Below are 18,671 nucleotides of genomic sequence, written 5' to 3'. Positions count from 1 at the left end.
CTTTCAGAACAGGAATCAGAGATTAACATGTTTGAAGAGTGGGAAAAATATCAGCTGTTTTTTTTCTGTCCATAACCTGTATATACATGATTGTATGCATCTGTGTTGCTGCCTCGTGATTGCCTGATTAGACATTTGCAAGAAAAAACAGATATACAGCCAGGTGTTCCTAATAAAGTGTGCGGTGAGTATTAAAGGCTGTCATGTCACTCCTCCACCGATAGATGGCGCACCTCAGTGATTTTCCGGTATAGTCTGAACCTCTCTCTGTTGTGCACGAGAATGGCGACACGTGCTAAAGCAGGTATAATAAACCCTTGACTATTATCTTGGTTGAAGTTGTAGGTAAAGACTTGCACCTTCAACAATGTGGTAGTTTAACTTAGAAGAGCTAGAAAAGCCAAGATTATTGACACTTTTAGAAATTGTATGGGATGCAAAATCCTTTATCCATTTTATCCACAGCCCAGGCTGGCAGGATTTATTGTGTATTTAGTTGTAGCAATGTTTAGATGTGTAAATGTTCATACACAAGGAATAACATTCAGGTTCACTCTGATGAAATAAAATGTGCTTGCTTGTATTAATGAGAACTTTGATGTAGCAGTGGTGGAGACGATGGTGCAAAGTCCCAGAGTGCAATGCAATGCAAGCTATATGACACAGTTGTGTGATCTACAAGATATCTGATGGGATAGTGTTTACAGTGGTATTAGCATGAAAGGTGAAGCTTGGGAGGCTTCAGATGAGGACATGAAAGCGCTTGCCAGACAAGTATTCAACAATCTCCATGTACTTATATTACACCTTGTGTAGGTCGTGTGGCAAAGCGTAAAGCGGATGTGCTAGCAGAAGCAGAACCTGTGGCCAAACAGGATAAAGGGAACAACGGTGAACCGGAGGATGATGAAGGACAGAGAGTCGTCATCGAACACTGGTCAGTATGCAACATGGAGGGAAAGCCATTTGTTTTGTTGGAAATTTAAGTCATGGATAACTGAGATTTTTTTTCAACACATTGAAGGAACAGCTTTGTATAATACTTTGTATTAGGTCACACATGACTTTTTGAATATTACGGTTGTTTTTTTTTTTTTATTCAAGTGATTACTGTAGATGAAATTATTCTTGTGATGCTTGAATTGTGTACGATGTTCTGTGATAATCTCTCTGTCTCTCAGTAAAAGCTGACGTGTGTACGGGCGGAATGCCGATGCAGTGCGTGAGGCTCTCTTCTCTGCACATCCTCAGCTGCGTGTCCTGCTCAACCCCCAGAAGCCTCGACGCAACAGCTTTGAGGTTACTCTGATTGATGGGAGCAAAGGTAGTTTTACAGCTGACCGTTTTACAGAAAACTACCTAGAGGTCTTTAAAATCCTGCTTAAACAGGTCATACTTTATACACTTGTGTGTTCATTTTAACAGCATAATTTCAGGTAAATTTAGATGACTTTGCAGACTCGGCCCATGCAGCATATATTAGCTTTATTTTGAGGATCCATTCGTAAAACATTTCTCCACGTATCTTGTCGCAGAGGTGGTATTGTGGACGGGTATCAAGAAGGGTCCTCCCCGTAAACTGAAGTTTCCAGAGCCTGCTGAGGTTGTAACTGCTCTGGACAATGCCCTGAAGAGCAAGTAGATATTGTGAGGAAAGGTTCGTGAGGAATTTTCATGTATTTCACCAATGAGCTAATAAATGCTTGACACTTAAAGATTTTGTAATGGAATATGAATCTGAATTTAAGTCATGGAAATGTCATAACAATTAAATGTCTCTATCTCAATTTTTAGTTACTAATCTTGGGTTTCTTGGATGCATAATGATGAGAATGGACCAAACAGTTGACTCAGTCTGTTCTCTGATGACTCGGCATCCTGACCTGAATCGTTGCTTCCTCCTTTTTGTGTGATCTTCTGCTTTGCATCTTTTACAAACTGAGATGTTCTGTCTTTAACTGTGTTATGTTATGTTAGTACACAAATTTGTCTAGACATTTGCTTCCATTATGTCTTGGGAAATGTTTTGTACACTATATAGGCAAAAGTATGTGGACACCAGACCAATACATTTATGGCACTTTTACAATTATGCCCTCATCCAGAAAGACTTCTCATTTATACAACTTAGCAGCTGTAGGTTAAGGGCCTTCTTCAAGGGCCCACCATTGACGGTTTGGTAACCATGATACCTCTGTGTTTGTTGAACATACTCTCTCAGATTTGGTTCCTTTATTGCTGTTATAATAACCTTTTTTTAATCTACCATGACGATTCGGACATGTGCCAACTGACAACAAGCATCAGTAAGGCACTGATGTAGAAAGAGGAGGCTTATGGTGCAGTTGGCATTTTAGTTTATTAAAAGTGTTCAGTGGGGTTGCTGTCAGGACACACAATCTTATACTTTATCCTTTAGAAAACTGTCAATTATAATTTTACATCATACAGAAGACCCATATGTGGGTGTAATTGTAGGGTATGCACATAAATGTGGCCATATAGTGTACGTTTGTTATTGAAATGTATGTACATGGTTTTTGTACATGGTAAACTACTTGTGTAAAAGAATAAAATGTATCTCGATTCTATTTTCCTTAATTATTTTGTCTCACTACATACATTCCTACATTTACATAATACGTACATACTGACGGGCAGGAAACAACAACAGGTGAGACTGGGAGGTGTTACATCCAGTATTCGGACAATCAGCACTGGCGCTCCTCAGGGATGTGTCCTCTCCCCACTGCTATTCTCCCTCTATACTAATGACTGCACTTCAAATGACCAAACTGTTAAACTCCTGAAATATAGTGTTATTTATGTCTGTACTTTTGAGAGTCACAAACAGCTGGAATCAAATTCCTTTGTGTCAACATCAACACAATCGGCCAATAAACCGAGTTCTAATTCTGATTTCGAAGCTTGTGTTTGAGGGCTTCTCTCGTGACGTCATCACCATGCGCCCGAGTTGCCCTAACGCAGGTGGAGGATTTGAAAACACGGGGGACACATTGGGAGTTTCCTTCTTTTTAAAAGTAAGCAAGTTTACTTGTATAAAATACACACATATGCTTTATAGCACATTTAGAGGTCGAACGGACTAGTTAAATCAGAGAACGGAAGTAGAGAATCCGACAAACCTGTTAACTCCTAGCTTAGCTTATGGCTAACTGCTAACTCAAGCGACGTAGCGTTTGTGTTATCTTAATAAGTGCTACTCACGTATGAGTAAAGTTAATTGTGTTTCTGCTTTAATTTAAAGATGTATGGTAAGTAGGTCTAGCATGACTGATCATGTAAAACGTGTTAAAGTTGGTATAAAGCGTATTTTTGTCTTGTGTGTCAGGTATGAGCACTGAGGCGCCTGAGAAAGCTGCTGATGAAGGCCAGAGCTCTGGGGGAGCCGCCGGAGCGCGGTTTGACTTGGAGAAGGAGACTGAGCTCAGGTTTGAGGTCGAGGCTGGAGAGCGAGTGCAGCTCGAACTGCTGTCCGGTCTGGCCGAGGTGTTCGGATCAGAACTGAACCGGAACAAGAAGTACACATTCGGACCTGGCTCGAAGATCGCAGTGTTTACGTGGCAGGGATGCAGCCTGTCTCTAAGCGGCAAGACCGAGGTGACTGATGGTCACGTATTCAGGAGGACAGCTAATGACGTCATGTATCAATTAGCACGTTCGTTTACTCGTCGTGTTAATTTGCATATAGAGTAAAAGGCTTTATTTTGTCACATGTACATTACAGCACAGTGAAATTCTTTCTTCACATATCAGATATGATACAGTGCCCCTGGAGCAGAGACAGGGTTAAGGGCCTTGCTCAAGGACCCAACAGTGACAGCTTGGCAGTGCTGGGGCTTGAACCCCGGTCCTCTGATCAACAACCCTTAGCCTTAACCACCTATGGCTGACGTATCATAACTTATTAAAGAACATTTCTGAATTTTATTAGAATAGAAAATACCCTTACCATGTAAAGTGAACTGTTTTCATATAAATGCAGTGTCATGTTTTACTCCAACAATAACTGTGTATAAATTATGAACGGCCTGTCGCACGTCGCAATCGTTCTTACTTTCACTATCGTTTTTACAAAGCTCTGACATCTGAAAAGCTGTTTGGAAGTGTGAATTAAATGTCTTCTAATAATGCCCACATGTCAACTGTAACTCTTTTAATCTCTTTATGTCTATGTTTCATTGTATATAGGTGGCTTATGTCTCAAAAGACACCCCTATGCTGTTGTATCTTAACACACATGCTGCGTTGGAGCAAATGAGACGACAGGCTGAGAGAGACAACGAGAGAGGCCCAAGGGTATGTTGCTAATCCCACCTCATTTATCTGCATTTTATTTAGAGACATGTACTGATGGCAGAAATTTGAATAGCCTCTCTATTCACTTGTGCAGGTCATGGTGGTGGGGCCGACGGATGTGGGAAAGTCCACAGTGTGCCGTCTACTACTGAACTATGCAGTGAGGCTGGGCAGGAGGCCCACGCTAGTGGAGCTGGATGTCGGCCAAAGCAGTGTAAGAGAATATGAGCTAGAAAGTTTATTGTCTATTATTGGAGTTTAATGAGACAGCTGCTCAATGGATTGTCTGCAGCCGTTTTTCTCTACTAAAGGAAAAATGTCTTCTGCTTATATTTTCAGGTGTCTGTTCCAGGGACAATGTCAGCACTGTACATCGAGCGTCCAGCAGATGTCGAGGAAGGCTTTTCTGTCCAGGCTCCTCTAGTTTTCCACTTCGGTTCCACAACACCAGGAACCAATATCAAACTCTATAACAAGGTGAAGACGACAAAAAATACAACACTCAGATCATTATGACAGTAATATTTGCCATTGTTGACAATTTACAGCCAGGTGCTCATAGTATGCAATATATTCAGCTTTCAGTATACAATATATTGTTCTTGTGAACACTTGAACACAAAATGTTCAGCTTTCATCAGGAGGAGGTTGTTTACGTAGACAAACATTTTCCCAACCGTATTTGTGCTCCTGCAAAAAAAAAAAAAAAAAAAAAGGTTATGGCACCTTTATTAACCTTCACTAACACTTATGTGCTGGTGGAAAGTCTTTATTTTGGCCCAAGCTGAATGCAGAATTGCATGTGATGTGTATATACATCAATTTCTCATAGGATCAAGTGGAGATATTTATTTGATAGGCTTCTTTTTTTTATGAATATAAAAATACCTATTATATACATGTTAAATATTGGTCATTTAAGTTGAACTGATTTGTCTTTGAGTTTTTACATAAAAAATTGATTTAAGCAATAAATGTGTAAATGTATGCATAAGACTATGACTAGATTCTGAACAACTTCAGATCGTTTGCATGAATTATTGTACTTTATCTACACATATTTGGAATATACTGTTTCGTTTAAATTGCTTATTTCTATTAATTTACAACATTTGCTGATACCTTTATTCAGAGTGTCTTAAAAAAGGGAAAAAAAGAAAGTGAGCCAATACAAAGCCATACATTAGGACAATTAAAACTGAACATTCATTTACAGCAAAAGAAATGGTGTATAAACGGAGGACAGGCTAGTCTGTCTGCTCAGAGCTGTAAGCCACAAGCAAATGCCTCAGTTCTGCATTCACTTATTACTGTTTATATATATTATGTTTATATATATTTAAAATGTTTATTGCGCTAGAAGTGGGTCAAAATAAATTCCATTTCTGCCTTTCAGCCTTTACCCTCATTGTTCATTGCCTGCTCCTGTCTGTCTGTCCGCTTGAGATTTTATGGAGTTTGGAGGACATTACTAATACATACATTATATTACATATATTATTAGGATCAGCATACACACTTGAGTACATAAAAGCATTTCCAAAACTTTTGCAAAACTGGCTACGGCTTGGCTTGTGCAAATATTTACTAAAAGATTGCTAAATGAGGCCCAGTGACTGCCTGCTATAAGTCTGTCTATAGGAGCACAATTAAATGAAGTTCAAAATGTAAAAATGTTGTGATGCTGTTATCTCACTAAGTACTTCCTGTGTGTGTGTGTAGCTGACATCGTGCCTGGCGGAGGTGTTCTCACAGCGCTGTGAGGTGAACCGGAAGGCCAGCGTTGGAGGCTGCATCATCAACACGTGCGGCTGGGTGAAAGGGTCAGGATACCAGGCGCTGGTCCACTGCGCTTCAGCATTCCAGGTGGACGTGGTGCTAGTTCTCGATCAGGAACGCCTTTACAACGAGCTTAAACGGGATCTGCCACATTTTGTCCGTGTCGTACTGCTACCTAAGTCCGGCGGTGTCGTAGAACGTTCTAAGGACTGCAGACGGGAGACCCGGGACGACAAAATCCGCGAGTATTTCTACGGCTTCCGTGGAGCCTCGTTCTACCCACATGCTTTTGATGTGCGCTTCTCGGATGTGCGCATCTACAAAATTGGTGCACCTTCCATTCCGGACTCGTGTTTGCCACTGGGCATGTCACAGGACGACACGCAGCTGAAGCTGGTTCCTGTGAGCCCGGGGCGTGACCTGACGCATCACGTGCTGAGTGTTAGTTGCGTGGATGATGAAACAGAGGGAGGAGAGAGCCGGAGCAGGGGGATTTTAGAAAGTCCGGTTTGTGGCTTCATTGTGGTTACAGCTGTGGACACTCAGGCTCAGGTGATGACTGTACTTGCTCCAGCACCCCGACCTCTGCCTCGCCACACACTCCTCATCATGGACATTCGCTTCATAGACCTGAAGTAAAGGGTGGGGTCGAGTAAGAGGGCTGATGTGCTGGGGAGAAACAGGAATGTGGAAATGGAGCGAGATTACATCTGTATACGAACTGAAGTGGGATTAGCAGATCATGATGTCACTGTGCTCTAATTTTACCTCGATTATAAACACACTGCTTTTTCTTTCATGTTTTTATTCCTCTATTTTATTGGTCTCTGTCTTTCTGTCTAACCTCATCCACTTTTTCTCTGTTTCTGCCGTTGACACCTTCTCTCAAGCTCTGATTTCTGTTTCTGTTTTCTGATTTCACTTGTTCACACTTTCTTGTTTTTTTTCTTAGATTTTTTGTTTTCTTTCTTTCTCTCTCTCTCTCTCTCTCAGGGTCAACAATTTCTTTCCCTCCACTTTCAGTTCCTTGCAAGAAACACAGATATTTTATGTGTTGAAGTATTTTGGACTAATATTTTGTAATAAACGTGTTGAAGTGATTTGTGGAGTTCTTTCTTATGAAAAAAAGAAAAGAAAAGAAAGAAAGAACAACGAAAAAAAAACAATAAATAAACGCCCGGTGTTTAGATGTAAAGATTTATTGTTTTTATTCGCTATTCGTGATGAGCAGTGTGTGGAAGTGTAAGGAGTGAGTGTGTGTGTGTATATGAGTGAGTGAGTGAGTGAGTGTGTGTGTGTGTGTGTGAGAGAGAATGATAAGTTATTTTACTCCTGACCCGATAGGAAGTTGAGGCGGTGAGGAGTTGTCACAGGAGGGAATCTACACACACACACACACTAGAGTTTTCACCCCATTCCATCTCACACGACATCCAGGTATGTTAATAAACACCTTTTTAATGCTTAGTGAATGTAAAGGTCTTTTCAGGGAATCTCCCTCGTGCTGGAGTGACATTACAGCCGTAATCTCGTACTGCAGATAGAGCGTTAGCTAACTGGCTAATTCTCTAACCTGACATTTTCAGTTTTGGTTTGTTTTTTTTTACCATGAGCGATGACGTGTAGAAAACACGTCGAAGACCTGCTCAGGGTTAAGCTACTTTATTACAAGGATGAAAACAACAAGAGGATTTAAACGTCCATCTGTCAGCCGCTAAACTAGCTGCTTAAAACTAGCTAGCTGAGACTCATAAATATCGGCCTAGCATGAAGGACTTTAAGAGCTCATTTGGCTAAGAACAAAGACCTGCTGGATAAACTGAAACAGTAAGATTAATTTCTCCCTATATATATTTTTCGTTTGTTACTCTAAACAATTAATATTTTTTTCATGGGCACTTGATAGTTTCTGAAACGTCCTAGCTAGCTAGTTAGCTTGTTAGGACCACAGGCCGTTTCTTTCCGCTGTGATCCGACAAACTTTTTGCCATCTCTTACTCCTTTTTTGTTCACTTTTTTTTCTTGTAACAACTATTTTAGCGGTATCTTATTGTTCTTTGTAGGGTTTCACTTTGAAAGAAAGTCCGTCTGATATGTTAAAGGCTTTGTTTTCGGGATTGGGGATTTGTTTTTATAAGATTTAGTCAGGCGCATCTTCATTTCAGATCCCATTCGGTCCAGAGCCTTAAAACACAGGTCCATAAAATAACATTATTATGACTTAATACTGGCTATTTGGATTTCTGTTTAATCTTATATAAATGTAATACCTTTTTTTGTACACCGTGTTTTAATGGACACGTCTTCACAGCATTAGTCCACATTTGTAAACACCAATTAAAATCTAAATGCCACATTACATCATTCAACGTTTCACTTTCATTGTCTTTTGGTGGAAAGAAGTGTAAAACACTGTAATCTTTAGTTATCCTGTAAATCTACTCTATAGGTCAATCTGCATGTGTCTAATGACAGAATATATTGATTTGAATAGCCTATAATATGCTGACACTTGTGTATCAGGTACAGCAGGTTTTGAGCATTGTGTCAGCCAGAGAGCAATGTGTCAGCCAGAAATATATGAAACAACTTAAAAATGCCTTTAACATTTTCACCCATTTTGCAGTTGCAAGCAAAAATTGCACATTGCTAAAAAAAAAAATGCTGATATGAGGCTTGATTTACTGTTACTGTGTAATGCCAAAGTTACACAGAACAGCGATCAAACTTGTTGGGAGACTTTGAGTCAGAAAAAAAGTTAAAATTAGGAAGGATGTCATACACTTCTTATTACATCTCATTACACATAACATTTTCTTCAGTGTGTGTAATGCTGCCCTGTGTATTAGCAGTTTAGGAAGATTTGGAAGGCTGCCTTTACGTGTCAGAGGAAGCATGTCACGCTTCATCCACCCTTCTTTTGGGTAGCTGTCATCTCATAGGGAAAACCTAATCTTCATTCAAACACTTACACTTTCTTGTAGGTGTTTCCGAATACTGGTTGTCGTAGTAATAACGTATATCAGTGGGTGTTGCAAGTAGCATACCGCTGTTGACGACAATATACTCGCCGTTTATATCGAAAATTCAACAGTGTATATATATACATCATATCATACGAGATAAAGTCAAGTTTGTCCGTATTCTCACACCATCGTTGTGGCTGGACATGCCCACATCTTGTTTCAGTTGACGATCACTGTCGATCATTGCTACATTTTCTCAGTAAAAATGAATGGCCTCTGGCTGCTGTGTTCCTGCGAGTCACTGTAATTTGTATGCCTTTTTTGACAGAGACTGCAATCTTTCAGTCAGACTGCACAGAGTTAAAAATCCGATATAGTGTTGGTGTGCTTGATACACGTAACAGTCAATAGAGAGAGCAGCTGTTAAGGCAGTTTTCCTCAAATAGCCTACCTGAAGGTGTAGAAAAGGAAAAATGTATCTATAGTACCAGATGAGTTAGTTAACAACTGTTCAGATGAGTATGGTATGTTTTCCTGGAGCAGGGGTATGATACGTTTTTTTGTTTGTTTGTTTTTTTTAAAATAGTGTGATACAGCTTCTAGTGACAGCGCTATATAAGCTATGATGGATTAGTTAGCGATATAGGAATCCTCAACTGCATCAAGATGAATGAAACTAAAATAGATATTACCATGTGATCACACCCATTTTCTGGTGAGTCAGACGTGATAGAAGGAAGAAGGCAAATGATCAGGTTTTGACCTGTTGTGTACACATACGGATGTCAGGGCTGTGCCTTTTTCACTTTCATTGCGAAATGCTTGTGACTGTTGTTGAACAGACAGTTATGTTGAATTAAGAAGGTGTTGATTAATGATCTATATAAGCTGCACTGACAGTAGTGTTGTCTATAAGTCAAGTAATAAGTTTATATACTGAATTCATACTTTTATTTTGTCATTGAGGTTTTTGAAGTTTTTTGTATGGAGATTTTATTTTATTTTCATGTCAGGGCTTTAACAGTTAAATCACCTTTCCACTACAGAAGAGCATTTTGGTTTCTCAGTAACATGACAAGCTGGTTTTGTCATGGAAGAGTGAGTAATCACTGGCTAATTTTTGAACATCAGAACAAATTGTAAAAGGAAAAGAATAAATCTCCAGGTGTTAACAGTTTTGACGCAAAAAGCATCGCAACAGAATGTGTGTAATTGTTAATGTGTAATTGTATTTCCTTCTCACAGGTTGTATCTGTGGCCTGCTTGTAGGACAAGAAGGGGAAAAAACGAAGCCATTTCGGAAATGCTCTTAAACTCCATTCATTTTTGTTTCCGGTAAAACAAAGAGGGGCCCGATGGGTTGCAAAACAGAGCTAAAATGCAATTGGACTCACGTGGGCGCCGTGACTTACACACTCGCCCTGGTGGAAACACACGCAGGCGAGGGAGCCGTGTGTGTTCATACAACCCTCTGAAGGGCTCCGGACATTGCCGTCTTCATATGGATACTGAAATACTCAAGCGTTCACAATATTTCTACAGAAGAGACAAGTTTTTTTTCCCCTGGCACGAGTTAAGTTCAGAAGTATGAGCTGTCATTTAGGCCAGAAGACCACAAGAGCTCCGTTTTTGTTCTCCATTTTCATAATTACGGTCTTTTATTAGACGGACCATCCCAGCGGGCACCGGGGCTCCTGCAGAGACTGTGGTGGATTTAAAAAATTTTTTTTTTTATTCATTGTTTCCCTTTTCTCTTTGACTCGATATTTCCACATACCCTCCATTGTTTTTGTTTTTTTGTTTGTTTTTTTGTTTGTTTGTTTTTTTTGTTTTTTTTTTGTTTTTGATTTTTTTTTTTGAGGGGGGTTTCATTTGGTCTGTCTCATGTTTGACTCATGCGTTCACATTCTCTAGTGTACTCTGAAATGTACACCTTGTTCTTGAGAGAGAGTACTGTTTAACTGGGCTTCCTGTATTACTGACTGCTTTGTTTGCTGCTGTTTCTATTCAGCCTCTCTGATCGCTGAAACACAGGGCTTAGAATCGATTTGCACTAAACGAGCTTTCACTTGATCTTATTTTTCTCTCTCTGCCAAATCGTGTCACATTCAAGCCATATAAATTTCTATTTTTTGATGAAACTATAAATCTATTTTATCACGGTTCAGTTAGATCATATATTGTATATGTATTTTTATGTATAGACACCCATAAACACCTGCACTGTGCACATCAGATGAAATTGTTTTGAATTTGTGCACCTTCTTTTTTTTTTTTTTTTTTTTTTTCTGAGGCTATTTTTACATTTCAAAATATAATTTATAAAGCGTGTAAATTATATATTATTGTTATATTTACCTGAAGTTACTATGAATGGTAGACAGTATGACAGTTTTTTCTTTCTGTAGCTTAGCAAGCGGACATCAAGCGCTCGTTTTCTGACCCCTAAAATCCGCTTTTAGCTCCGTGTTTTCTCCCCAATGCCTGCGGGTCTCAGTGTGGGTGGGGCTCTTGGAGACCCCTCCCCTTCCCGCCGCTTTCGTCCCAGTCGCTATGTGCCTGTATCTGCAGCGACAATCTTCCTCGTTGGGGCTACGACACTTTTCCTGTGCTTCACGTAAGTCACTCTCTTTCCCGGTCATCTGTCTCTCCATGACTTAAGTCTGGGTGAAAAGATTGATTGTTTCTCTTCTGCTCTCTTTCTCTGATTTCAGTTGTCCTTGGCTGGCAGAACGTTTCTCTTCTTCCATTCCTGTCTATAACGTCGTGGTCTTCCTCTTCACCCTGGCCAACTTTTGCATGGCTACATTTATGGACCCAGGCATCTTTCCCAGAGGTACAAACTCATCCTTGCCAAACTGTAAGATACATAGTGCAGGATGAATTAAAATCTTGGCACCACCTTGCGTTTGCTGTTGCCTTGCGGAAGTTGATTGAAGTTTTTGTTTCTTTTTGGCAACAAACATTTGCCAATAATTACAACTGTTCATTAATTAAATAGAAACATGCTATACATTGAAGAAACCTTTCCTCACCAGACTCTCCTTTTTTTCTCTTTCTCGAAGAGAGAACCCGCAAAGTTCTCTGTCCTGTAGAGTTTCCAATGTCAGAAAATGTTAAAACTGTCTGACACAAAGCATTGAAACTGGAGACTCCTTCCATCAATGCTAAATAAACATTTCCTTAGAACAAGCATGTTAATAAAAACTCTTCCGATACAGAGTAGATTGCTCTCATCATGATAGAAATGTTTCATCAAATGTTTCTTCTACAAGGTGATACAAACTGTATATTTTAGTAACTAGTTGCTGGTTATTTGTGTTTGTTGCCTCTGTATTATGCAGCGGAGGAAGATGAAGACAAGGAAGATGATTTCCGGGCTCCTCTTTATAAGACGGTGGAGGTAAGGAACATTCAGGTGCGCATGAAATGGTGTTCCACGTGCCGCTTCTACAGACCTCCTCGATGCTCTCATTGCTCCGTGTGCGACAACTGTGTCGAGGTACATGCTCTTTTACTACATTTTTCTGTTCACATCATCATCATCATGTTGAATTCATATACATCTGATTGATATCACTGTCTCTTGGATTTTAGGAGTTTGACCATCACTGTCCTTGGGTCAATAACTGCATCGGGAGGCGGAACTACCGTTATTTCTTCTTGTTCCTTTTATCTCTCACTACACACATAATGGGAGTGTTTGGATGCAGCCTGCTGTACATCCTCTATCACACCGAACAACTGAATGAAGTGCACTCTGGAGTTACGTATCTTTTTCCCTCGAGGCATCAGCAAGTCTTATTCAGCAAGTCTTATCGCTTGTTACCACAAGATAAAACTAGCCTTTGTTCCTCCAAAGGAAAGGTTCAAAGAAAGTGCTTTTGTAGAAGAAGCCTGCCAATTAGTACATATTTTAATTTCTCACACGCTGAGTGTCCGCTGTAATCCCAGTGGGTTTATCTGTGTTGTGAATTTTCACTTAATCCAATCCAGTTTTATCTGGATACTACATGTAACATAAAAACTCTTATAAAGTACACTCTTTATACACTCTTCTGTGTGACTTGCAATAACTACATGAAGTAAACTTTGAAGCAAATTCATTCCAATCCCTCTGATTATAGATTATTCTTTCAATGCAGATTTTCAGCTGTGTTGTGCATGCATGCATGCCCACAATCTCTAACATGCATGTACAAAATAAAGTTAACAAGACATTCCACACATTTACAGTATGTGCTTCCTGTACCGTTAAAGTTGTAAGTCTTTAACACGGCACTCCAGTATGGCAGTGATGTGTATCGCAGGCCTGTTTTTCGTCCCAGTAGCAGGACTCACTGGCTTCCATATTGTGCTGGTAGCCAGAGGAAGAACGACAAACGAACAGGTGTGTGTGTGTGTGTGTGTGTGTGTGTGTGTGTGTGTGTGTGTGTGTGTGTGTGTGTGTGTGTGGGGCTGTATGAGTATTATTCATATTTTTGTGGTAGAAACCAAATGATCTCTCTCCCTCTTTTCAGGTTACAGGGAAGTTCAGAGGGGGCGTCAACCCATTCACACATGGATGTTGTAAAAACGTGTCTCATGTACTCTGTAGCTCTCAGGCTCCAAGGTTTTAACACTTATTTATTTTATAAATTTGTGTTTTTGTATTTTATCTTCTGGCACAGATCTAATGTGTGTGTGTGTGCAGGTACATAGGGAGGTTGAAGCAGACCCAGTCCCTTCAGGTTCAGCCTCCGTTTCTGCGGCCTCAACTTTCTGAAGCACAGCTTGCGGCAAAAGCCCTGGACAACGGGATCCAGCAGGTACATGTTTACACACACACACACACACACACACACACACAAACGTGCATGCGAAGACAAATTAACGCTGGTGTTGTTTATGCACTTGTATGCTAATGCTGTCTTTAAATTATTAATGAATGGCAAATTGTACTTTTGATATGTTTAATAGTTACAGTTTCCCTTTTTATAATTGAAACTAGTTCTTGGGTGGGAAGTACAGTAGAACCCAATAGGATCTTCTGCTGGTGTAGCACATTTTAGATACTTATACTGTGCACGAGTTTGTGGTTGGTGACTGTAGATTTATCGAGTTTATAACCTTTTAAATATTACCACAGTGTATCACAGCTCATCTTGGTTCTAATGGTTGTTAGTTTATTTAGCATTTTATTTTATACATGAATAAAGATGTTGTGTTTGTGTGTTCTAGTCTAAGAGCAGTCTGGAGGCCATGGAAAGTCAGTCTACAGACATTGAGCCGCCCCCACCTCCTAAACCGGAGCACAGATACCAAGGGCTGCCTCACACACATAATGAAGGTTTTTAATTTAACCGTACCCAAACAGTCTGAATTTTTATGAAATATGAAAATGAAATCTGTCACTTATTTTTCACATAGTTTTATTTGTTATTTCCTTCCTGATGGTTTTAATATCTTCCAATCAGAGAGCAGTCTCCTCAGTGAAGCACCACCCACACCGGCATTATATAAATATCGGCCGTCCTACAGCAGTCCAGGAAAAAACCACACACATTCCACACACAAGGTAGGAAAGACTGCAGATGTTCCACACTCACACACACACACACACACACACACACACACACACACACACACACTGGTTAAGGCTCCTCAATCTGGATGGTCAGCAGTTTTTTTTTTTTTTTTTTTTTTTTTTTTTTTTGTTTATAAATATGTCTGTTTTATTCTTGTTTCATCTCCTAATGATTCTGTAGCAAAGTCACAGAGTAAGAGGGGTGTGTGTGTGTGTGTGTTGTGTGTTGTTTTGTTTTGCTTTGTGGTTATATTTGCATCATGCTGGCCACTTCTTATGAACATGATTCTCTCTGCCTTCGGGTTTGTGTTCTGCATTTCATCTGCCCCTTCGGTTAACATGACGTGAAACAAAAACCAAAATAAAGATTAGATGGCTAATAAACAATTTAAATACTGATGTTTGAACACTGATGAGTCAAGTCAAAAAGCTTTTATAGTCATTTCAACCTTGTACAGCTAATACAGTACACAGTAAAAAGAAATGGCATTACTTCACCATTGTGATATATATATATAACATAGAACAACAGGAGACAACACAGAACTACATAGACTTTTACAGTACTACATAGTGTATGTGTCCTGACAGTGCAGTGCCGACCGGGACACAGTTTTGTAATGAATAAAGAGCAATAATGTAATTTAGTATAATTAAATCATTCCTGTTGTATCCATCATATTTACTGTAGTTTACCACTCTCTACTATTGGAAGTCCATTACATTTGATAGACTCTGTTTAGTATTGTTTCTGTTTCACATCATTTTTAAACCTTCCCCATGTTACTGCTGCTGTTTGGAGCGTTTGGTACACTGTCTACTTCTGTGTGTCTTTCTCTCAGATGAATCGGGGGGACAGTGTGACAGAGTCGCCCTCCGTCCCCCTGTCAACTGGGCACGCCAGCTATCGTTCAGAGCCTAGTCTTTCGGGCCGGGGAATTTCTGGGTGGCGACCAGGAGGGGGAGGGGAGGGAGGCAGAGCAGGCTCGGGGGGACTGGGTGGGCCGTCTGCTCTCGGAGGGCGGTCTTATCCTTCCTTCACTGACACGCTCCTACACTCAGCGGTGGCCTCGTGCTCCTCCAGTATCCGCTCTGCTCAGACAAACCACAATGCACTTGGGCCACTGCTGTCTGAGGGCACAACCTCTACTAGCTATAAAAGTTTGGCTAATCAGACACGGAACGGCAGCCTGTCTTATGACAGTTTGCTGACGCCTTCGGAGAGTCCGGAGTTTGAATCAGCTGCTCCTGAGCTGTCCCCGCCCAGGCCGGCACCCCCACGCTCCCTCGGTTCTACTCCTGGGGCTCCACCCATCATGGGTTACACCTCACCGTTCTTGTCTGCTCAACAGAGAGAGGGCTCTCTCCAGGCCTGCCCTGCCCCCCTAAGACCCTCCCCCAACAGACCTTTCCTGCGCCCCACAAGCCCACCCCCTTCCCGAGCTCCACCCCTGTCTCCTCGCGCTCGCTCTTTGGGTTCACCGCCTCCTGGCCCCACCACAGGAAGCATTCCTATGGGCAAATCGTTTTCCTACGCAAGTGGAGCGGAGTTACGGCAATGCCCATATAACACAGGGGGTGGTACTTCCACGTCAAAGTGAGTAACGCCCACAGATTACGCGGTTCCGTTTTTCTGTCCCTCCTCTCACACGTCGCCTCTCCTTTAATGATGTTAAAAATCTGTGTCCATGCTACGGTTTGGTGCTCTCTGTTTTTGGGTTAATATCTCTATCACTTTGATAAGTAATGTGATATTTTTCTTTCTACATATTATTTCTACTCTTCTGCTGCCTCTTCTTCATTTGCCTGTGCGTCTGCCATGTTGTTGTCCCACCATTCCCCTCTCCTCCTTTATTTTTGATCCCTTTTCCAATCTTCCTCTCCTGTGTCTTCCTCACTTCTCCTGCCTTGTGACCGTTAAGGATGACTCTTTCTCTGTGCAAAGGTTTGTCTCTTTTTGTTCATTCTGTTTGTGTGTGCTGTGTTCAGAGAGAGTGTGTGTGTGTGTGTTTGTGTCCATGCATGATTCAGTCTCACCCTGCATGCATCACACCCACTGTTGTAGAGGGAAGGCAATACATTGGGAGGCTGATTTTTAGTAGAAGAATTTATATTTTGTTTGAACTAATATCTTGAAGTGATTTTTTTTCCCCCAGTTTTAAAATTCTTAATGACCATAAGTACAGGGTACTGCATACGCCTTGCATAAGCCAAATTCTCCCTCCTTAAACTTCACCTTTCAGTATTATGAACTAACATTTAAAGAGATGTGCATAATTATTCAAGAACGTCTAATAGAATCTCATAACGTTATTTAAACGATGTATCGCCCAGCTCTGGATCCTAGCTTACTCTAACAGGACAGCTTTTTTTGTTTTGTTTTTTCAACTTATGCTCCTTTGTGTCTTCCTTTTGCTTTTCACTTAACCAGCTCTAGGCAGAGACTGACCAATCACAGCACCCATGCACACAAACCTGGTGGCGGTGTGAAGAAAGTGAGCGGTGTTGGAGGAACAACTTATGAGATTTCAGTATGATTTCTTTTTTTGAACGACGCAGAGGATTTACTCGTGTCTTCTGCCAACAAGATGACCAGAGAGCAGATCATCTATGTAAGCCAAAAAAACAATCAAAGTACAAAGACACAAAGAAAAAAGAAAGAAAGAAAACCTGGATCCAACTTTGGAGGAAGAACGCTAAAATGTGGATTAGTGAATAAAAAGCCTAATCTCCATATCATGGTTTATGAATCTCCATTATTATTATTATTATTATTATTATTAGTATTTTTTACATATTTAAAGAATTGTTTATGATCCACGAAGGCTGTTCCATCCAGACTGGAGCTGCCGAACTTGCTGTATGAACAATTGGTTATAGACTCCAATGTAAATCTTTTGTTTTGTTTTCTCTGCATACTCTGGGCTTTCATTTTACTTGTAATTTTTATGTTTCTTTTTCTTATTATTATTTTATACCGGTACTGATACAGTATAGCGTAAGATTTATTGATTATGTTTGATAGGAATGTCAATAATAGTAGCACATAGGTTGTGCTTTTTTCTGTTAGTTTGTTTGTTTGAATTTTGCTGTTGAATATAGTAGACGGCTGCATCAGCCAGTCAGAACCCGAGCTGGAGTTCACAGCCAAAGAGACAAGTGTAGTCAGGGACCTGCTTTTGACAGACAGCACACTTGGCAAATAAGAATGTAACATTTGAATCATTACAGCACAAATGTTTTGTGATGGAAACATCTGGGTACTGTACGTATTTGTGCAAGTTAAGGGTTCCTTTGGGTTCTTTGTTATTTGTCTATTAATCTGGAAGGAGCCATTTCAAACGTTGGCCAGAGGAGAGTGCTCTGGTCTCGTGAAAGTACATGCTGGATGTGCAGTATGCCACTGAGACGGGGGAACTGTACCATATCGGGGTTTTTTTTTTATTTTTATTTTTATAGGCAGTGGTTAAGGTTCAGAGCTGGATTATAAAATGTATTCTGACCATCGCTTTGAGTTTTGAATTAGTGCGTGTGTGTGTGTGTGTGTGTGTGTGTGTGAGAGAGAGAGAGTGAGAAAATTGCAGAGAAACAATTATTGATGTCTCAATCTATTCTACTAGAGCACATTCCAGCGTCGAACCTCTTCAGAGACTCTGCTAATTGTAGTGTGTGTGTGTGTGTGTGTGTGAGAGAGAGTAAGTAAGTGAAAAGTAAGCTTCACATTTAGCTTTGAAGTCAGAGGACCAGTGCCCGGTCAGTATAACATTAAAGCGGTTATGCAGTGACACACGTATTTTTACTGATAACCTTTTGTCATTTCCACCATGGTCTTATAAAGCCTTTTTTTAACTGTAATTTACCTGCACGCATTAACAGGACAAAAGGATTAGGTTCAATCAAAGGGTGGAGGTTTTTTTCTACCTGTCTGTATTCTTTTAATTCAGGTGACACTGGGTCACATGAGCCAACACATTTCCAACAAAACAATAAATAAGATTGCAACACTGAAACAATACTCTTTTACTTGTTTTACAGAATGA

The 18,671-nt window shown here is 40.4% G+C and overlaps 3 protein-coding genes across 4 annotated transcripts; all 3 read left to right on the top strand.

Annotated features, from left to right (window-relative positions):
* The first annotated feature begins 206 nt into the window (after positions 1-206).
* On the top strand, positions 207-2,591 carry selenoh (selenoprotein H). Its single transcript, XM_060885029.1, has 5 exons — positions 207-304; positions 817-937; positions 1,182-1,324; positions 1,536-1,657; positions 1,795-2,591. The coding sequence occupies exons 1-4, from the start codon at positions 283-285 to the stop codon at positions 1,640-1,642; spliced, it is 393 nt and encodes a 130-aa protein (XP_060741012.1). The 5' UTR covers positions 207-282; the 3' UTR covers positions 1,643-1,657; positions 1,795-2,591.
* A 333-nt stretch (positions 2,592-2,924) lies between these two features.
* Positions 2,925-7,294, top strand: clp1 (cleavage factor polyribonucleotide kinase subunit 1). Its single transcript, XM_060885625.1, has 6 exons — positions 2,925-3,041; positions 3,353-3,621; positions 4,213-4,320; positions 4,415-4,534; positions 4,660-4,797; positions 6,043-7,294. The coding sequence occupies exons 2-6, from the start codon at positions 3,355-3,357 to the stop codon at positions 6,736-6,738; spliced, it is 1,329 nt and encodes a 442-aa protein (XP_060741608.1). The 5' UTR covers positions 2,925-3,041; positions 3,353-3,354; the 3' UTR covers positions 6,739-7,294.
* Positions 7,295-7,412: 118 nt separating this feature from the next.
* zdhhc5b (zinc finger DHHC-type palmitoyltransferase 5b) lies at positions 7,413-18,644 on the top strand. Of its 2 annotated transcripts, none has more exons than XM_060884961.1 (13): positions 7,413-7,536; positions 10,311-10,773; positions 11,528-11,682; positions 11,780-11,901; positions 12,410-12,567; positions 12,663-12,835; positions 13,353-13,455; positions 13,586-13,677; positions 13,759-13,873; positions 14,286-14,394; positions 14,522-14,622; positions 15,474-16,228; positions 17,063-18,644. In XM_060884961.1, exons 3-13 carry the CDS (start codon positions 11,546-11,548, stop codon positions 17,166-17,168), a joined length of 1,971 nt encoding a protein of 656 aa, XP_060740944.1. In that variant the 5' UTR covers positions 7,413-7,536; positions 10,311-10,773; positions 11,528-11,545; the 3' UTR covers positions 17,169-18,644. The 2 variants fall into 2 exon arrangements, with proteins under 2 accessions (XP_060740944.1, XP_060740945.1); XM_060884962.1 differs by lacking the exon at positions 7,413-7,536 and adding an exon at positions 7,690-7,926.
* The last annotated feature ends 27 nt before the right edge of the window (positions 18,645-18,671 follow it).

This window comes from Tachysurus vachellii, chromosome 13 (assembly GCF_030014155.1).
Source record: "Tachysurus vachellii isolate PV-2020 chromosome 13, HZAU_Pvac_v1, whole genome shotgun sequence".
Taxonomy (NCBI): Eukaryota; Metazoa; Chordata; class Actinopteri; order Siluriformes; family Bagridae; genus Tachysurus; species Tachysurus vachellii.
Note: the sequence above shows the minus strand (reverse complement) of the source record. Positions and strands in the feature narration are given on the sequence as shown.

Coding starts and splice junctions, on each gene's coding strand:
- clp1 (XM_060885625.1), top strand. CDS start 3,355: ATGAGCACTGAGGCGCCTGAGAAAGCTGCTGATGAAGGCCAGAGCTCT. Junction 3,622..4,212: donor CTCTAAGCGGCAAGACCGAG/GTGACTGATGGT, acceptor CATTGTATATAG/GTGGCTTATGTCTCAAAAGA. Junction 4,798..6,042: donor ATATCAAACTCTATAACAAG/GTGAAGACGACA, acceptor GTGTGTGTGTAG/CTGACATCGTGCCTGGCGGA.
- zdhhc5b (XM_060884961.1), top strand. CDS start 11,546: ATGCCTGCGGGTCTCAGTGTGGGTGGGGCTCTTGGAGACCCCTCCCCT. Junction 12,568..12,662: donor TGTGCGACAACTGTGTCGAG/GTACATGCTCTT, acceptor CTTGGATTTTAG/GAGTTTGACCATCACTGTCC. Junction 13,874..14,285: donor TGGACAACGGGATCCAGCAG/GTACATGTTTAC, acceptor TGTGTGTTCTAG/TCTAAGAGCAGTCTGGAGGC.